Source organism: Penicillium psychrosexuale (genome assembly GCF_028828465.1).
Source record: "Penicillium psychrosexuale strain IBT 29551 chromosome Unknown utg000004l, whole genome shotgun sequence".
NCBI classification, from domain to species: Eukaryota; Fungi; Ascomycota; class Eurotiomycetes; order Eurotiales; family Aspergillaceae; genus Penicillium; species Penicillium psychrosexuale.
Window position 1 is genome coordinate 4,288,215 of NW_026643189.1, and position 17,779 is coordinate 4,305,993.

General features: G+C 47.8%; 7 protein-coding genes across 7 annotated transcripts; 3 read left to right on the forward strand and 4 right to left on the reverse strand.

The window, feature by feature from the left end:
* Nucleotides 1-1,600: 1,600 nt before the first annotated feature.
* On the reverse strand, nt 1,601-2,891 carry ecm33 (GPI-anchored protein Ecm33; the record flags this gene model as incomplete). Its single annotated transcript, XM_057188423.1, has 3 exons — nt 1,601-1,898; nt 1,947-2,778; nt 2,834-2,891. The coding sequence occupies 3 exons, from the start codon at nt 2,889-2,891 to the stop codon at nt 1,601-1,603; spliced, it is 1,188 nt and encodes a 395-aa protein (XP_057040126.1).
* Nucleotides 2,892-6,846: 3,955 nt separating this feature from the next.
* On the forward strand, nt 6,847-8,140 carry alkA (DNA-3-methyladenine glycosylase II; the record flags this gene model as incomplete). The annotated part of the gene is made up of 3 exons (XM_057188424.1): nt 6,847-7,799; nt 7,893-8,015; nt 8,077-8,140. The coding sequence occupies 3 exons, from the start codon at nt 6,847-6,849 to the stop codon at nt 8,138-8,140; spliced, it is 1,140 nt and encodes a 379-aa protein (XP_057040127.1).
* Nucleotides 8,141-8,643: 503 nt separating this feature from the next.
* On the reverse strand, nt 8,644-9,426 carry N7518_007498 (ubiquinol--cytochrome-c reductase subunit 7; the record flags this gene model as incomplete). Its single annotated transcript, XM_057188425.1, has 4 exons — nt 8,644-8,733; nt 8,884-8,937; nt 8,998-9,106; nt 9,311-9,426. The coding sequence occupies 4 exons, from the start codon at nt 9,424-9,426 to the stop codon at nt 8,644-8,646; spliced, it is 369 nt and encodes a 122-aa protein (XP_057040128.1).
* Nucleotides 9,427-10,077: 651 nt separating this feature from the next.
* On the forward strand, nt 10,078-11,341 carry N7518_007499 (uncharacterized protein; the record flags this gene model as incomplete). The annotated part of the gene is made up of 2 exons (XM_057188426.1): nt 10,078-10,519; nt 10,575-11,341. 2 exons carry the CDS (start codon nt 10,078-10,080, stop codon nt 11,339-11,341), a joined length of 1,209 nt encoding a protein of 402 aa, XP_057040129.1.
* A 1,552-nt stretch (nt 11,342-12,893) lies between these two features.
* N7518_007500 (uncharacterized protein) lies at nt 12,894-13,259 on the reverse strand (the record flags this gene model as incomplete). The annotated part of the gene is made up of 2 exons (XM_057188427.1): nt 12,894-13,094; nt 13,221-13,259. 2 exons carry the CDS (start codon nt 13,257-13,259, stop codon nt 12,894-12,896), a joined length of 240 nt encoding a protein of 79 aa, XP_057040130.1.
* A 305-nt stretch (nt 13,260-13,564) lies between these two features.
* Nucleotides 13,565-15,362, forward strand: N7518_007501 (uncharacterized protein; the record flags this gene model as incomplete). Its single annotated transcript, XM_057188428.1, has 4 exons — nt 13,565-13,736; nt 13,801-15,044; nt 15,101-15,193; nt 15,264-15,362. 4 exons carry the CDS (start codon nt 13,565-13,567, stop codon nt 15,360-15,362), a joined length of 1,608 nt encoding a protein of 535 aa, XP_057040131.1.
* Nucleotides 15,363-15,760: 398 nt separating this feature from the next.
* On the reverse strand, nt 15,761-16,489 carry N7518_007502 (uncharacterized protein; the record flags this gene model as incomplete). Its single annotated transcript, XM_057188429.1, has 1 exon — nt 15,761-16,489. One exon carries the CDS (start codon nt 16,487-16,489, stop codon nt 15,761-15,763), a length of 729 nt encoding a protein of 242 aa, XP_057040132.1.
* Nucleotides 16,490-17,779: the final 1,290 nt, after the last annotated feature.

The following is a 17,779-nucleotide window of genomic DNA, read 5'->3' on the forward strand; positions in this document are numbered from 1 at the left end:
CGCTGTGGATTCGACTTGTCGATTTCTGACTGCTTCGGAACTTGATGCTGGCCATGGGATGATTCTGAGACGCACATGGTAGCTTTAGGAACGAGTGTGAAGGTACTTCTATGTTGTTGTACTATCATTATATCCCTGGCATACAACATACAATGTCTACTGACAATCATACCATATGGACCTACCTGTGTACTTGGGAGTAGACATTTACTAGCCCACATAGAAAGAATAGAATCTCATACTTTCCTTTATTCCAATTCCCACACTATAACTATAATATACTACTATTGTCCAAATCTCTCCGAACCAACCTCCCACAAATTCCACCTGACAACAAAAAAAAGCACAACCCAACAGCCACCACAGGAGCAGAGAGCCCCGGGAATGACTCCAGCCCGTATCGCCGAACCAAGTTCCATGTTTTCTTTCCTTTTCCCATAATCCATGACCTTTAACCTATCCCATAACTACTAAGGTACCTAGTAACTAGCCCAAGCCAAGAAAGAAAAAAAAAGAACAACGCACACATGGATGTGTTCTACCGATATTCAGTGAGTGACTAGCGTCCAACGCTTAGTGCGTACCCACCGGGATCCACTGGCTTTGTGATGCTGGTCGGTTATGACCTCAGATTGGGATGGGGTTGTTGGAGTATGTGCGATAGAGTAGTATTAGGTATGTAACTAGTTAGCTAGACACGGGCTAGGTTATGTTGGAGTTGATTCACCGGGGGTTTTGTTGTGTGGATGTGGATGGATGTGGATGCGGATGCTTGCTGTGTTCGACTTGTCGGTGCGATTTGGAATTGGGGAGACTAGTTTCATCGGTCTTTGGAGATTTGACTTTGGGATCTAGTGAAGTTGGTCTATAGCGAGGGAGTTGGAACTAGAGTTAGCGATTAGTTGGACATGGTGTGGTTATGGAATAGGATTCATGGGTGGATATATATCTTGTTGAGAAAGCCGCAGGCTCTGATGGATATAGAAAACGGATGACAGACCCCTCGTGTGTCTACGCTATTTGGACGGGCGGCAGGTACTACAAAGACGCATTGTCCAAGGGGTATACCGTATACCGAGGCCCAACGGACAAATGCAACATCGATGGCTATTCAGGACTACTAGGACAATACATGTAGGAGGGCTACTTTCATGAGAATAAAGGTCCGGGTAAAAAAGGTACACAATCATTATCTCGCACGCAACTAGAATAAAAGGCAAGGTTACGGCATTAAAAAAACTCAAGGAATGTTTACACAAGAAGTACAACAAGAACCGAGATTCCACCAACAGGCCCGCAGCAGCCTCCCCTTTCGGTATATCAACAGGGAACGAGCAGGTTACAAATTGCAACCGAATGCATTAGGACGCGATGAGCGAACATTGGAACATAGCAAAGCAATAAACACAAAAAGGATAAGAAAAGAACTCCTTCCAGAGAGGCGTCTCCCGAGGTCAGAATCCATATTGCGAATTTTCTGCACGAAAGACCGAATTATTATCGTAACAACTGCAATGTGGAACGAATATTGAGCTCGCTGCTTGGTAGACTTTTGTACAAAAATCCCCAAGGTCATTTGAATCCTCCACTAATCAACACCTTACAGAAGCTGGGCAAGGGCACCGAAGACGGCAGCAATACCAACGACGGGAACGTTGGCGCCGGTCATGAAGGCAGCACCGGAGCTGGTAGCAGCAGAGGTGGTGGAGCTGGAAGAGGTGGAGGAGCCAGAAGTGCCGGTGGAAGTGGTGGCGTTGGCGTTGGTGGCATCACACTTGAAGGTACCCTTGATGACATCGTCGCTCTTCAGCTTGCGGAGATCGTCGCAGCTGAAGTTACCGCGGGTGCTCTGCATGTTGAAGCTACCCTCGACGTCCTTGAGAGCACCAAGAGAAAGCCTATTTGTTGTTAGTATGTGCACAGATAGAGCTATGGAGGTCACTTACTTGTTGAAGGTACCGCTGAAGTCAATGGCACCGTTAACACGCTGGAGCATGGGCAGGCTGATGGTGGAGAGCTTGTCATCACGGGCAATGGTGAATCCACCGTCAACAGTCTTCAGAACGGGCATGCTGATGTTGGACAGCTTGGTGTTGTCCTTGAAGATCAAGTCACCGGTCTGGGTAAGGTTGGGAGCGGAGAAGGTCTCGAACTTGGTACCCCAGAAGCCGAGCTGACCGGTAAGCTTCTCAAGGGAAGGCAGGGAGACCGAGGAGATGTTCTGGAAGGTCATGTTGGTACCGGTGCCGAGGTTGGGGAGATCGACCTCGAGGGTATCGTAGTTACCCGAGAAGCTGATCAAGTCGGTGGCGTTCATGAGGTTGTTGATGTTGATGGTCTTCAGATCACGGTTGTTCTGGATGCTGAAGGTACCGACAGTCTTGAGGGTAATACCGGTCAGATCAGTGAGACCAGTGTTGGCGATGCTGACATCGCCGGCCTGGGTGACACCCTTGGCGAAAGACAGGGACTGGAGCTTAGGGAGAGCCTCCCAGTTGATGGAGCCAACGGAGTCGAGCTCAGCGAAGTCAAGCAGGGTCAGGGTGGTGAGTCCCTCCAAGTCGAAGGCTTTGCCGATCGATGTGAGAGAGCTGGCGCTGATAGAGCTGACGTTCTGACCACCGGAGCAGATCAGACCACCGGTAATCTTCTCGATACCGCTGAGCGTAAGGTCGCCGCTGTAGGACTTGTCGATGGTGATATCACCCTTGATGGTGGTGCAAGTGTTGACCGCATCAGCGTCGCTCTGGGTGGTGACCTTGGTATCACCGCAGGAAGCTGTAAGAGGGCATTATTAGTGGGTGTATCATTATGCCAGGAACAGAATACTCACTGGCAGCGAAAACTGCCCGACTGGCGGCCAGCGCAGGGAGGATGTACTTGAGAGACATGATAAGATTCTAAAGGAGGTGTCAGTGTGATTTTTCGACCAGGGGGTTAGTGGTGTCCGTACCGATTAGAGATATGGGAATGGGTTGAGCAGGAAAATTCGCAATGAGTGATTAGAGAAGAAGCGCTTCAAACGAGAGGGAAGCGGAGATATACTGCCGAGTGGTACGAGGCAGGAACTTCAAATAATGGTAAGAACGAATGGACGAAGGTTGGAGGAGAGTAAAATGAAGAAGAAGAAGGAGCCTTGGGGCGAGAGGAAAGGGGAGGGTGGAGATTGTTTGTATTCTAATCTTACCAGGTGCCACTATACCAAGGGAGAAACACACACAGTACCGCATCCGGCATGGCAGGGCAGTGCCAGGTAATTTATCGAGTTTCTCGTGACTTGAGTAGTGGAGGGTTACGCAAATTACCAGGATTACCACAAATTACCAGAACTGAAAAATACCAATTAAATCAAAAACTCAATTCTTAAATAACTCCAGACCAATTCCCTGCTTTTCAACGCTAAGTCGCCCCCCTTTCTCCATTTTGGTAAACCTTTGGAAGAGTATTTTGTTTACATGATGATTCATAGACTGGGGAATATTGGAGTTCACATGTAGATATTCATGTTTGCATGATATTGGAGATGTTTTCGTCACTTTCAATTCGGGCTATGCACTCGGCAAGGTAGCCTATGACTTGGGTGATCTATAGTTGCCACGGTAGATTCTGTATTCTGTACTCCATACTCCGTACTATGTACCGTAGAATTTGGTGTCTTGTAGCTTTGTTTGCGGATATCAAAAGTACGTTGTCATATCCTCGGTATCTTGGACATGGACCATGCAAATTTATGCCCGTCCATCCAGAAGATACGTCCTCAATACTAAAAGGATCTAATAATAATGCATAATACTAGCTCGTGACGAACGTCTTAACGAACTTGACCAAGAAGTTAACTACTAGCCAATTTATCAACCTGTCGTCATCTAGTTATCCGATTTAGCTCACTCCCCTGTTGATCTTAAATTGTCTTAGACTGTAACTTCATTTCTCGTTCAATCTCATTGCATTTATATGAGACAATCTCAACCCCTATAACTATTCTTGTACTTCTTGTACAATGCATAGGTATACCCTACCTACAACATACCAACTGCCAACCCCTCCACCACTGCACGCACCGATTCTCCCCGAAACACTAGCCACGCAATCTTCAAACTGGTTTCGAAGCTTCTCACTTTGATAGTGGCCGATCTAAATTTGCGGGCCTTCTATGGACCCGCCCCCTGCCGCTATCGTCGATTGCGGCATGCGCGACTTCTGATTGGCACGTTGGAATGACTCGCCCTGGATTACTGTCAATCCTGGCTGTTTTCCGAAAATCCAACTCTACCTGAGGCGAAACATCGCCCCCCTCGCGAATGTGATATGCAAATCGTGCTCGGAAAAGCCTATGCCAAGCATCAAGCCATGCAGTCCCTCTCAGACCCCTAATTTATGCGCCATGCGCCCATCAGTTGGTATAAGAGGTAATCTAATTCTCGGAGATCGGTAGTCGATCACGACTTGTGAAGCTTCGCCACACTTTCCATTCGTACCCAATTAGGTACATGATTTCGCTAGGTAGAGGTACCTGCCTTGCCTTGTTGTACGGTGTACGGTGTACATGTACAGCTTTAAATCACAAGGACGCACCTCCAGACGATCTCAAGGACTCATTTGGAAATTTTCGTACGTTGTACATTGAAAATTTCAACATCTGTGCGTTTTCGGTAACAATGCAGAACCGGCTATAACTTTGGCCCCGGCGATGGAGCTCCTGTCAAGCATTGTCTAGAGCTTCATCGGCCCGGGACATCTTCGATAGCGAATCCATCGCACCTCGTTCTAGAAGACCCAATGGAATTGACAGTATTGACAATGGGATATTTACTTCGTACTCCGGATACAACTGACTTAAGTGTCGTTCCCCTTTCGGGTGGCAAAGTGGTTATTGGCGATGTAAAGTCGGGAAATGTTTCAGAAGAAGCCAACTCACTCGATACGTCGCACCCCACTCTTGTACTGCTCCACTACGTGATATGTTTTTTTCTATCGCGTCCAATCCTATCAAAAAACTTCATTGATTTGCTATATTCTCGTCCATACGTCTTCGACTATAAAGAATGGCCGCGTGGCCTTGTCGCGAAGCCCAAGTCTATTGATTCGGAAAATTTCGACACATACTGACTTCAATACTTGCCCGTGCTCGTTACGCCACAAATATGGATACCCCAAAGCTGAGTCCAGCTGTGCTGGCCCTAAACTTGGCACTTGTCACAGTAGGTACGGAGTACGAAAGACAAAGACACATGTGTATGGCGATTTCTGCCTAGCATTCAGCACACATTCCTGTCTGCCCTAAAAGGCCGAGAGGGCCACGCATGGGAATGCGTGGAACGCTCAGCAATGACCTATCTAGGGGTTGCGAATGGCCACATTCCCTAGAACACGGACAATGATCCAAAAGTACGGAGTACGCACTCGCCCGACCACTCTGGGTTATGTGCATTATGCTGGTGAAGGCTGGGGCTGTAATGCGAAGCTTTCCCGCCTTCTGGTTATCGTACTCTGATTCTGATGGCTTCTAGTAGTGGTCGCACGAACAGGGATTCATTCTTGTTTCTAATTTCGAACTAATGCACCAACATCTTGGAGTTGACTCGGCTCAACGCTTCGGCCTAAATGATAATCTCGGTTTTTATTGGTCGATATCTATTAATTGCATTAGATGAACGGTCGGTTCGTTCGGACTATTTCTGCTCTTTCATTTTTTTTCTATTTTTTAACCCCTCCGATAAATCCGTCGGCGATTGGGTTAATATATAATCGCAAGCCACCGACGCGAACCCCGATCTCTCTGAACAATAGTTCCAATCCAAAATCCCACTAATAAATCACGAATTATATCCATCCTCGGTCTTTAAGTCTTTCAAATTTCATGTAAATCTCGTAATATATTACCAAGCTACCATAGTTCTTCAATTTCGGGCCACGGGGTGTTCTTGCGGATAGTTCCTTGGGACAATGCTGTAGCGGAGTATATCGCATCCAATCGCGTGAGTTCTCAGTATAAATCCAAGGTACAATCACGGGCTGTATACGTCTCCCAAGATTATAGGGATATTTATAGCAACTGTCTATTCCGTACATCTTCCATCATTGACACATACCATAGATATCATTGGGGCAAATAGCCTTGGATGCTACATCTATGTGCATTGAGGCTTTTATCGAACTTTCGTCGATGTAACATTGGAATCATAGCACTGTTTGCAATATACAATCAACTCATAGAACCATCAGTGGATCGCATACCACATCTATACAACGAAGAGCGCTGATGTATGTTGCAGATAATCCATGACGATGACGTGGGTTAGAGAGAGATGACAAGGAGAGTAATGTGCGATTCATATTCATAAGATCCTACTCCTGTAAGTTTCAATATAACCCATGGATATAACTCTTGGCAGGCAACCCTACTCCTCTTCATAGATTTGGCGTAAGAAACAAATTAATGAGCTCCATAGGTGCTTGTTGAAACTACTAGAAATATCCACGACTCCTGCGCATAGGCTTTCCGTCGAGTGGGAATCTATAATGGTGTTTAAAGGTGTCAGATATATAGATGACTATAGCTTGCATATGTTGGAAATACGTCATACATGAGAAGTGGTAAGCATGCACGAAAATAAGAGCAATTACCATATCGAAATCAACGGTCAATGATAAATATGATTAAATTTCGCATGTCTGTCTGTCCAGGTCCCATTGAAGAGCGTGGTTGGCATTCGTGGGGTAGCGGATCTCCAACTCGGAACTCCGCACCTCAGCAAACCCCAGCTTCCGCTACGACGACCCCTCAGACCTCCTCAGGTCCAGTACTCCGTACATAGGCCATTGACTATCTCATATCATTCAAGAATGTCACTCAGACGCTCAGCCCGACTTGCTTCCGTCCCAACCATCAAGTCACCACTACTCCAAAGCTCAGCTCCGAGCGAAGCAAGAGTCCAACACAGCGCAGTGACAAAACCTCGCAAGGCACCCACAAAGACCAACAAATCAGACAAGAAACCTACAAGTACAAAACCAAAACCAAAAACAGAAATCTCCTATTGGTCCCCGGAGCCCGCAGTCGCAGAGAAACAAGAAACAGACAACCAGCCCTCACCCACTAACCCCACGATATTCAGACCCCAGACCCCCCCTCCCCTCGACCGTCCCGTCGACCCGCACCGAACAAACGCAATCCTCATAACCCCCCACGGCTCAACAGTAAACGCCTACCCAGCGCACGCGGAAGATGCCTCCCCCTCAAAAACCGGACTTCCACGGCCAACAGCCACAACAGGGACACTGCTCGAGAAAGCCACCGCGCACCTCATAGCAACAGACCCGCGCATCGCAGCAGTGATCGAGCAGCATCCATGTCCGCTCTTCTCGCCGGCCGGCCTGGCAGAGGAAATCGACCCCTTTAACAGCCTGACCAGCAGCATCATCGGCCAGCAAGTCTCTGGCGCGGCAGCAAAGTCTATCCGGAACAAGTTCCTGTCACTGTTTGATTTGCCCGATACTGTTGCGCCTGATGGGCATAGACATGCCAAGTTCCCGACTCCGGATCAGGTTGCCAAGTGTGATATCGCTACCCTGCGCACGGCGGGGCTGTCGCAGCGCAAGGCGGAGTATATCCAGGGTCTTGCGGAGAAGTTTGCTAGTGGGGAGCTTGGGGCGAGGATGTTGGCGCGGGCTACTGATGAGGAGCTTTTTGAAAAGCTTATTGCTGTTCGGGGGTTGGGGAAGTGGTCAGTTGAGATGTTTGCTATGTTTGCGCTTAAGCGCATTGATGTGTTTTCTACTGGGGATTTGGGAGTACAGTAAGTTCATTTTTTGATTTCATTCTATTGGTCTTATAGCTGGGTGATGTTTGTGCTGTGGGTTAGTGGAAGCGTTTATTGACACTGTGGTAGGCGTGGCTGTGCTGCCTTTATGGGTCGTGATGTGAGCAAACTTAAGGGCAAGGGTGGTGGTAAGTTCAAATATATGGCTGAAAAGGATATGCTTGAACTTGCTGCCAAGTTTGCACCATATAGGTACGCTTGATCCTGTTTATACTGTTAACTGGCAGATAATGTGCTAACCTAGTTGCTCTAGGAGTCTGTTCATGTGGTATATGTGGCGGATTGAGAACGTTGATGTTGCTGTTCTTGGCGGTTAAAAGAGGTAGAAGAGGTACTACATCCGTGAATCCGGCTTGTCTTGATACCGTGTGATTTAGACGTCGACCACCTGAGATGAGGTTGTAGTATATGTTTTCATAGTGTATATATTTAATATTTGAAAATGAATTGTGGCTTTGAGTTCACAGCCATAAGAAAAGGTGAATAATCGAAGATGGTTTACTGTGTAGGCATAGTTATTGGGCGAACCCAAACAGACCAGCTACCACAACCCGCATAGGTTATCCAGTCATTACTACAGAGTGATGTCCAAGAGGTGCAAGACCCGCTTGTCGATACAAGATTGACCATGAATATAAGCGCGCGAAGAAAATCGATTTGTACAGTATCAGTACACTCAGGCTGCGTAACCAAGCCATGGGCCGCCGACGACAACGCCCATTCCATTACGAAGAAAGCACACCAGGCGTTTATTCCATGCCAAGAACAATGCTACCCCAACCCCTTGTTTTCATATTCTATTGAACCAAGTAGCAACGGCTTACTTGCGGACAACAAGGTTGTCAAGGTCAGCACGCTCCTTAACCTCCTTCTCGATCTCGCGGATGATAGGGCTAAGGTACTCGACGTCCTATTTGATTTGCATCGTTAGCATTGTATTCGTTGTGGTGAGTGTATACCCCGAAACGGAGTCGAATTGGATGTGACAAATCCGTGCAACAGGATTGGCCGATATGGAGACTAATGCGGGGAGGGCGAAATTTGGATGTCGGGGACTCACCTCCTCGGGCTTGATCTGCTCGTTGGCGGGAAGAAGAGTGTGGGAGATGGAGCACTGCAATTGACACATTTGTTAGCCTTTGCGCCAGTCGGGTACAGAAGGGATCGGGCGAACCTGGAAGGCGCGGCGGATGCGGAAGACACGGTCATAGGCCTCCTTGGCGGGAAGACGCTTGATGGCCTTCTGGACATTCTCGCTCTCCTCGGGGATCAGGTCATCGAACCTAGTTGGGCGGTTAGCAAGTGTTTCGGTCCAACCCTGCCGCGAACGATATCCGCAAGACCGGGGCTCCGGGCGAATTCGACACGACTCCGATTGCATTCAAAAGATATGCCACCGATGCATGCCGAATTTGACCAGCCAATTCCCAATCCTTGTCTCAATCGCTCGTGGTGGGGGGTTGTCGATGTGAGAGGGCAAGATTTACTTGAGTCCGAGTCTCCTGTAGCCGGCGGCATCGGTGTACCAGTGGGAGAGAGGGGTGAGCCAGCTCTTGAGCCATGGGCGCTTGACGATGTAACTGGCGAGCGAAGGGACAGACATTTTGAATCCCGGGTATCCCAATTGACGTGGGTGTGGTGAAAGGTTAGAAAGGCTATCGGGAACACGAGATGACCCGATGTTGCGAGGTTGTGCAAAACGGAGCTCGGGCGGCTAGTCCTGAAACGGCAGTTCTACACCTGAGGCTATTGACACGTGATCTATATGCGCCTTAGGCGGCGAGAATCTGGGATTGTTCAATCGGCACACTCTATCTAACAGATCGGTTTGCTATGTCATGTCCCCTTTGCGATCTTGTTATTTGATTTGAGAGAGATGGGATTTGTCAATCAGCAAAGCATCCACTGATCCCTGCTTACGTTAAGAAGCTTGATCGTTCCGAGAACCCCGCCCACATCCGTGCTGATAATAGAACATTGCGCATTCAAAAGGAAGCACACCGGGTTCGGCAACATCGGCCCCCCAAAACCCTCTCTCAATTCTCCGTCATTACTCATACCTCCTTCCTTACACCCGCGAAGGACTTTGGACCTTGGGACTTTGGACCTCCGGATAAATCTACATCTCTTTCCCAGCTCCGTTCGAAATAGTATTCTCGGGTTCCGGATTGAGCCACTCGATAACTATGCTCGTGTCCGGGAAGCCTCATTGATTCAGTACGGTCGAAAAGCTGCGTGAGCGCCAGCCGCCAAGATGAATACAAACGGCCGAGGCGCTCCAGACAGCTCCCAATCCCAAGCTCGGTCAACCCATGTCGACAATACCCCCAACTTGCCCGCACCGATCTCCGATTTCAAAATCCGCCTCGAGCTCTTTTCCACCAAGATACCCAACTTTTACGTAGCACCTCTCTGCGGAGCTAGCGCTGGCATGGCTTCTGGGATTGTCACATGCCCTCTTGATGTCATCAAAACGAAGCTTCAAGCCCAGGGCGGGTTTCGGCGGGGAGCAAAGCAAGTTGCCTCGGGGATGCTGTATCGTGGCTTGCTTGGAAGCGGAAGGAAGATTTGGCGAGAAGATGGCATTCGCGGTCTCTACCAGGGACTAGGTCCAATGTTGCTGGGATATCTCCCCACGTGGGCTGTTTATCTAGCAGTCTATGACCGTGCTCGTGAATATTTCTATGACAAGACAGGTAAGTACTCCAGAATGGAGGATTCGGTCATTCAGCAGTACTGACAAAACCATAGGAAACTGGTGGTTATCCCGCGGCTATGCTTCGGTCACGGCCGGTGCATGTTCAACGGTTGTGACGAACCCCATTTGGGTCATCAAAACTAGGCTCATGTCACAAAGCATCAAACAAAACAGCGAAGGAGTGCGAGCCCCTTGGCAATACAAAGGCACATGGGATGCTGCTCGAAAGATGTATCAAATTGAGGGCCTTCGCTCCTTCTACTCTGGCCTCACCCCGGCTCTGCTGGGACTGACACATGTGGCCATTCAATTCCCACTTTACGAATATCTAAAAATGACGTTCACGGGCTCTGGTATCGGTGAACACCAGGAGGATGGGAGCTCACACTGGGCTGGAATATCCGCTGCCACTTTCCTCAGCAAGATCTGTGCCAGCACAATCACGTACCCGCACGAGGTTTTGCGGACACGACTCCAAACACAGCAACGGGGTGTTCCGGCGCAATCCCACGAAGAGATCGCATTCCGCGGTGGATTGAAACATCCACATGACCGCGGCCGGTCGGGTGGCATATCCTCGTCAGATGGAATGCCCAGCCGCCCACGGTACAATGGCGTTATACGCACGTTCCGAACAATCCTCAAGGAGGAGGGATGGCATGCGTTTTACTCAGGGATCGGCGTCAACCTATTCCGGGCCGTTCCGGCTGCTATGACCACCATGCTCACCTACGAATACCTGCGGCGGCAGATCGGTGATTTGCAGCATGCCGGTGCTCTGAGGCTCCAGGCGGAAGAAGAAGCTGCGCGATCTATTTGACACAATATCATCACACAAAAGACTATCTCCAACCTTCAACCCCAACCCCAACCCCAACCTCCAACCTCCAACCTTTAACCTCTACCCTCCACGCTCCACCCTCACCCTCCACCCCAACCTTCAACCTTCAACCTCGACGCTTCATCCTCCTCCCTTCATATCCGCTTCTATCACATCGCACCCCACCGCTTCTGATCGCCGAGTCCTTCTTTTTCCCTTTGTCACAACCTGTATAGACATGGACGAGGCGGTCTGTTACTCGATATTTGAGATCAATCTTTAGCGAGTAAAATTTGCTACTGCATTCTGAAAGCATCCGAGCGTTTCGGCATAGATGACAGTGTCTCCAGACTTCTAGGGCTCTGACATGTGAAACAGCTTTCACATGTCTTCATATGCTCGCTGCATTTTAGCTGGAACATTATTGTACCTCCAAGCATGGCTTTTCTTTTCTTGCTCCTTTTTGACTTGTCTATTATCTTCCTGGCTTCTGCATGTATTTTCTGTACATACATACCTATTCTACATGGTTGCCCATTCTTGTGAATATACGTCCTCAAATAAAGAAACGGCCCTCATGCCTGATTCTGAAAGACGAATAGCATATTTCAATTGAAGCTATCCGTTAGAAAATTAGATCAGACTTCATCTCGACCATTGCATAGCCTCTGGCATGAATGTTAACCGTCCTCCAGACCTATCTCTTTGGATTCCGCCTCGTTTGTACGGAGTACTTGCGTTGTATTCGGAGTTTGAGACAAGTTTGATGAATGAAAAGTAGCGCGAATTTTCAAGACTGGCAGATTGATATCAACTCTCATCCCAAGCGAAGCCTAACAATTGTTACGTTGGAAAGTACAGTGTGTGGAAAACCTGCCACACAGCTTGTTGATGATAAACGTTGTATAGATGGATGCATCCTAGGCTAAGTAGATTATGGGGCAGGCACGTGACACACTATTTAAATTTGCCGCAATTATTTTTCTTCCCTCTTTTCCTTCCACTTCTCCCTCCACATTTTCCTCTTCGACAAACCATCAATCTGTACTTGATACCCAAGTGTTCAATGCTGGCACTTTGGAATCAATCAACAGTGGTCAGAAAACAATCCTAGATCAACCAGGTGTCGATTTCAATCAGCTTCACTTACTAACCTGGTTTGCATAAATCAATAACCTCATTGGCTTTGTGACTATTTGATCCATTGAAAGGCAGCTAGATGTGCCCATATAGTCTCATACTACCCCGCCTTGCAATTCCTTTGGTCATATCACACATTCCTTCACTATTCGCATGATGAACAATTTCAAGATTGAACTGGGTTGTCAATACACTTAGACTCCCGGGGCATGATCATTCATACACTGAAAATTCTGATTGAATATGAAGACGCAGATGTTACTTTGCTATCTTTTCACCTTCTACATAGCAACAAGAGCGAATGAACAAAGTATTTTACATGTTGGTATCACAATCTATTTATCAAATACTGTTCTCCATATAATACATGTAGAAAAGCACCCTTCAACATACATATGTATGTAGGTAAACCTCAAGATCGTCCCTTCCCACCATTCTGCGCTCGACTCTCCTCAAGTGCTTGTTCAACCCAGGACTCGTCTTTTCGTGGAGGTGGCTGATGAGGACCGGGAACATGGGTTTGGGCATCTCGCCGTGCAGAGCGGATAGAGCTACTACAGTATGTCAAAAGGAGGATAGCCATAGTGAAAGCTGCAATAGGAGCATTGAGAGACTAGATCGATATCAGTATTAAAAGACTCATTTGATATGAAAGCGGAGGAAGGATTGGAGGATTTGGCTAAGAAATCAAGTGGCCTGATAGTGTTTATATTGGTCTGTGCAATGCATTTGTACATACCCCTTTTGGCTTCCCTAATGCTTTGTTTGGTTCGGTCATCGTGTCCACGTCCGGGTTTGGTTTTGGCTTAGGCTTGAGCTTGAGCTATCGACCTTTGCCGGCCGAACTTGTTTAAATAGAGGCGCAGATTCTATTTGACAATGGACAATTGAGCAAAGTTGCGGAAATCCAAGTAGAAACCAACTAGACGAGGAATAGCTAAGGATGGCACAGGTGATGGTAAAGGTGACAATTATAGGTGGTGGGAGGCGGAGAGTCGGAGAGTTGCGGCGCCAGATAGAAGAAGCCTTATCGCGATGCCGCCGTTCTCAAGACAACCACTTTCTTACCATAGCTTAACAGTGATGGCTTCTGATCCCACCCCTCCGAGAAGGGGCATGTCCCTGTATGCCAACCTACTAAATCCGTCTGGCGATACACCCGGTACCATCTCCCGTGCCCCTGTTGTCTTTAAGCAGGCGGAGACAGAACCTCAACCCGATGACGCGGGCGTCAAAAAGCAACAGCTGAATCCTGGTATTTACCCTCGACTTGTTAATATCGGAGCGGCACATGCTGACTTGCGGTTTTTTTTTCATAGCATCCCTTCGATTCCAACCCCCCAAAAGACCACAGCTCTCAGCCCAGAAGCCAAAACCGAAACATACTTTACCCAAGGCACCTCAACCACAGCCCTCAGCTAACCCTTCGATACCGACAAAGAGCACCTTGGCTGATTGGACAGCCGTTGAAGATGACGAGTATGAGTACGCCCGTGAAAAGCGACAGCGTGGTGGGAGAAAGAAGCGCAAGAAGAACTTTGAAACACATGTTGTCCAAAACTGGGAAGATATCTACGACTCTTCTCGGCCTACAAATTGCGCGGAATACGGCCATAGCGACGAGAAGATTGGTGAAGTCCGCGAGTGGAAGGATAGCTTGTATGCGCTTGCTAGGAAGCGCTCACCGAGCAGGTATTCCGATAGCGATGATTATGACCAGCCAAAAAAGCGTATGTTCGGGTCTTTTACGATGGGTGACGATATCCAGGCTAATCAGATATCACCAGAACAATTTGCGCCTCCAAGCAACTTTGCGCCGCCGCCAAACCTCAATGATGTGCAACCACCAGCTTCTATCCCCAATGACACATCTGGGGACGATGCATTTGCTCGCCGTGCAGCATTAGGGCAACGCCTCGACAATGATTCAATCGCTGCTCACGCACAAATCCCGCCTTCGCCTCCACGCCGAGCTGAAGATCCTACTCCAATTTCTGATGGCCCACCATCGGGACAAACCATACCACCTCCACCACCACGCCCCCTTGACGCCTTCCAGCCAAGCTCTGCAACCATATCCCGCGCACCAGTCCGATACAATCTTCCGCCACCCCCAGAAGAAATCCCAGCCTCCGAAGCTGAACTTGAAGCCGCATTGGCCCAAGATCAACCGGCAGACGAGGAAGAACCAGACGAGTCCGCTCCACGGTCTCTTCGTCCCGGGCAACAAGGTTTCGCAGAACGACTGCTTTCCAAGTATGGCTGGACCAAGGGTTCCGGCCTCGGCGCTACTGGTTCTGGTATGGTGAAGCCGCTACAGGTCAAGCTTGAGAAGCGAAAGAAGCGACCAGACTCAGAGGGTGGTGGCTTTGTCACACCTGCCGGGCGAGGTAAGATCATTGGAAGCAACAAGAAGGGCGAATATGAAACCAGCAAGTTTGGCCCTATGAGCGAAGTGGTCATCCTACGGGGCATGTTGAACGGTATGGACCTGGATGCGGAGATAGAGGGAAGTCATAATGGTGGCTTGGTGCAGGAGATTGGAGATGAATGCAAAGAGAAGGTACGTTTCCTTTTTAGATTGGCTTGGGTGCTTTTACTAACTTCCGGGACTCATAGTATGGAGACGTGGAGCGAGTCGTCATCCCTCGCGACGTCGGAACCCCAGTCCCGGTCTTGATCAAATTTACTCATCCCTTGTCTGGTCTACGGGTAAGCTTTTGATATCTACGTCTTGATTCAAATGTGAGTTGTGCATTGCTGACTATTGCATATCCATTAGGCCGTGAACGCGCTCGAAGGCCGGATCTTCAATGGCAACGAAATCACGGCACGATTTTTTGATCTCGACAAGTTCAACCAAGGGATTTACACAGTCTAGTTGCCCATGTTCGTCCTCTCTTATACGACATGACATCTCGATTATATGCTAATTTGTGCATTCTCGACTATTGCACGGCAACAAAATCATAGCAAGGCCTCTCGGACCGAGGAGTATGACCGGGGTTTTACATGGCCAATTGCTTATGTTTATACCCTTTCATATTATTAATTAGCTATGTTAATGATAATGCTCGATTTCATTTGATGTTGCTCTAGTGAAGTCTCATTGCGATGTTCCCTAGGATTACTCTAGGATTACTCTAGGATTACTCTAGGATTACTCTAGGATTACTCTAAAGTAAAACAAAATGCAGACTATGAATCATCTCAACATTCAATCACCTAATCTCCTATGAAACATCAAAAATTTCTATCCTACTACTCTATTCCATCAATCTATTGCTCCGACAACTTCTTAACAGGAAGGGGAATCCAGGAACGCCAAGTCCGATGATACTTCTTCGGTTTAGGAGTGCCGAGGAAAGGCTCTGTGTCCAACATATCGTCATCAGTGCTGAACGCCATATATGTAACATTCTGCTCGTTGCGCACCAACCTAGTAGGACGAGGAATCAAAGAGCGCCAGCGCCGACTCGTCTGGGGCTGAGGCTCCTGCAAAGGCTCATCTTCAACATCTTCATCATCTGCGTAGTCATCAGCATATCCAACCAAAGCGACACAAGACAAGTGAGGTGAGGACTGGTGCACTATGGTCGGCGTTCGTGTGGGACCCTCGTGGAATGATACACTGGTCTCCCGGTTCTCAGCTCGCTCAGCGAATGTCCTAGTAGTCAAGCTGGGAGACTGGGGAATCCACGTTTCCATATCTAACTCGTCGGCATCGCTGTCATCGATATTCCAGCCGTCTTCGTCGCTGTATTGGAATGCACCGTTGAGCGCAGACAGAACATCTTCTCTCCGCCAGTCGCGAAAGACAGAGTGGCGTAGCAGCAGCTGGTTAAGCCTGCATTGCGCACAATTCCCTATAATCGAGAAAAAGAATGTGCTTTGCGCTTCGGCACACTCGTAGCCTACTATGAAGGCTCTGCGGCACATGATCAGGCGAGTTGCTTCCGGGTCCTGGTGCTGGCATAGGGCATAGTACCAGACGATGGAATGACACATTGTGGTAAACAATAGTAAGTAACTTTGGGATGTTTCTTGTAAATATTGCTCATAGGAGTTTCACTAAGGGCTCTTGATTGTGGTTGGGAGGAGTATGATAGATGAAACGAGCAGGTCCTCCTTTATACGCCTCAACCCAGATTCCAAAGTATGTTGGCATCTGCCGGCAAACTGTTGTTGGAAAGAGCCTTTTCGAGGATCAATCCGGCCGGGGTTCGAATAAAGAAACATTCGCTCGCTGAGTCGTTGGTTTTTAATAGCTATTGTTCTGGGTGGAAGGCATTATGTTTAGAGCATTTTTGGCTCTTTGTTACCCTGGAGGCCTTTGTCCATAACTTTGTATGCGAAGGATAATGACTCTTGAAATAAATCGTATTTATGGAGGTTGGAATATCAGGGACTTAATTCTATCAGGTAGGGTTGGTCGGAAGTCCATAACTAGCTTGCTGCTCTATATGAACATCTTGCTGGATATCACCAACTAAATTGCTATACCTTTGACCGATATCAATACAGCATAAACGTAGATATATGCCATAAATAGGACTAGTATATTCGAGATCCACACTCCCCGAACCATGCTTAGCTACTATGTATTTCTATAGTCATATTTTCCGCCTACAATTTACCTGCTACTTAGGGCTAGGTACGTAACTACTAAGCTGCTTAGCAAGAAGGAATTTGTATTTGCCCACGGGTTAGCAAAGCCTCACTTTATTTGTTACTGCAATTGGTAAAACTTTAGACCAGATAATGATTCTTCTGTTTGTCTCACCATCCTCTTTGTTGACACGCGAAGCACGCTTGTTTCCCCCCTCAAATCGTGTAGCTTCACCGCATATTTTCTACATCTCATTTCTCTATGTATGCAATTACTACATCAAATGATAAACTGTGTAAGACAATCAACAACCTGGACCAACACTAAGGAGAGATATAACTGTGGCACCGTGTAGCATCACGAACTAGTCAAGACCTCGGCACCTTGTCTTTGAGGGTTCTATGCGGCTCATGACACAGAAAAGGAGCTGTAATTGAAGACTCTAGCCTTTTCACTGGTCTGATTGATTGAGCTCACATTGCCAACATTAATTTATAGCAACCTAGGCGCTAAAAGTGCAAGTATCTAGTCCTATACATAGTAGTACTTCTATCGGAGAAGTAGAAGAAACGATAATAGATTAGGACCGCTAGACAAATGTAGTGATTCTATAACCATATAGAAGATAGCAAAAAGAAAACACTGCAGAACCAGTTGTAATTGCTATCTACACCTAACAATAGAAGTGA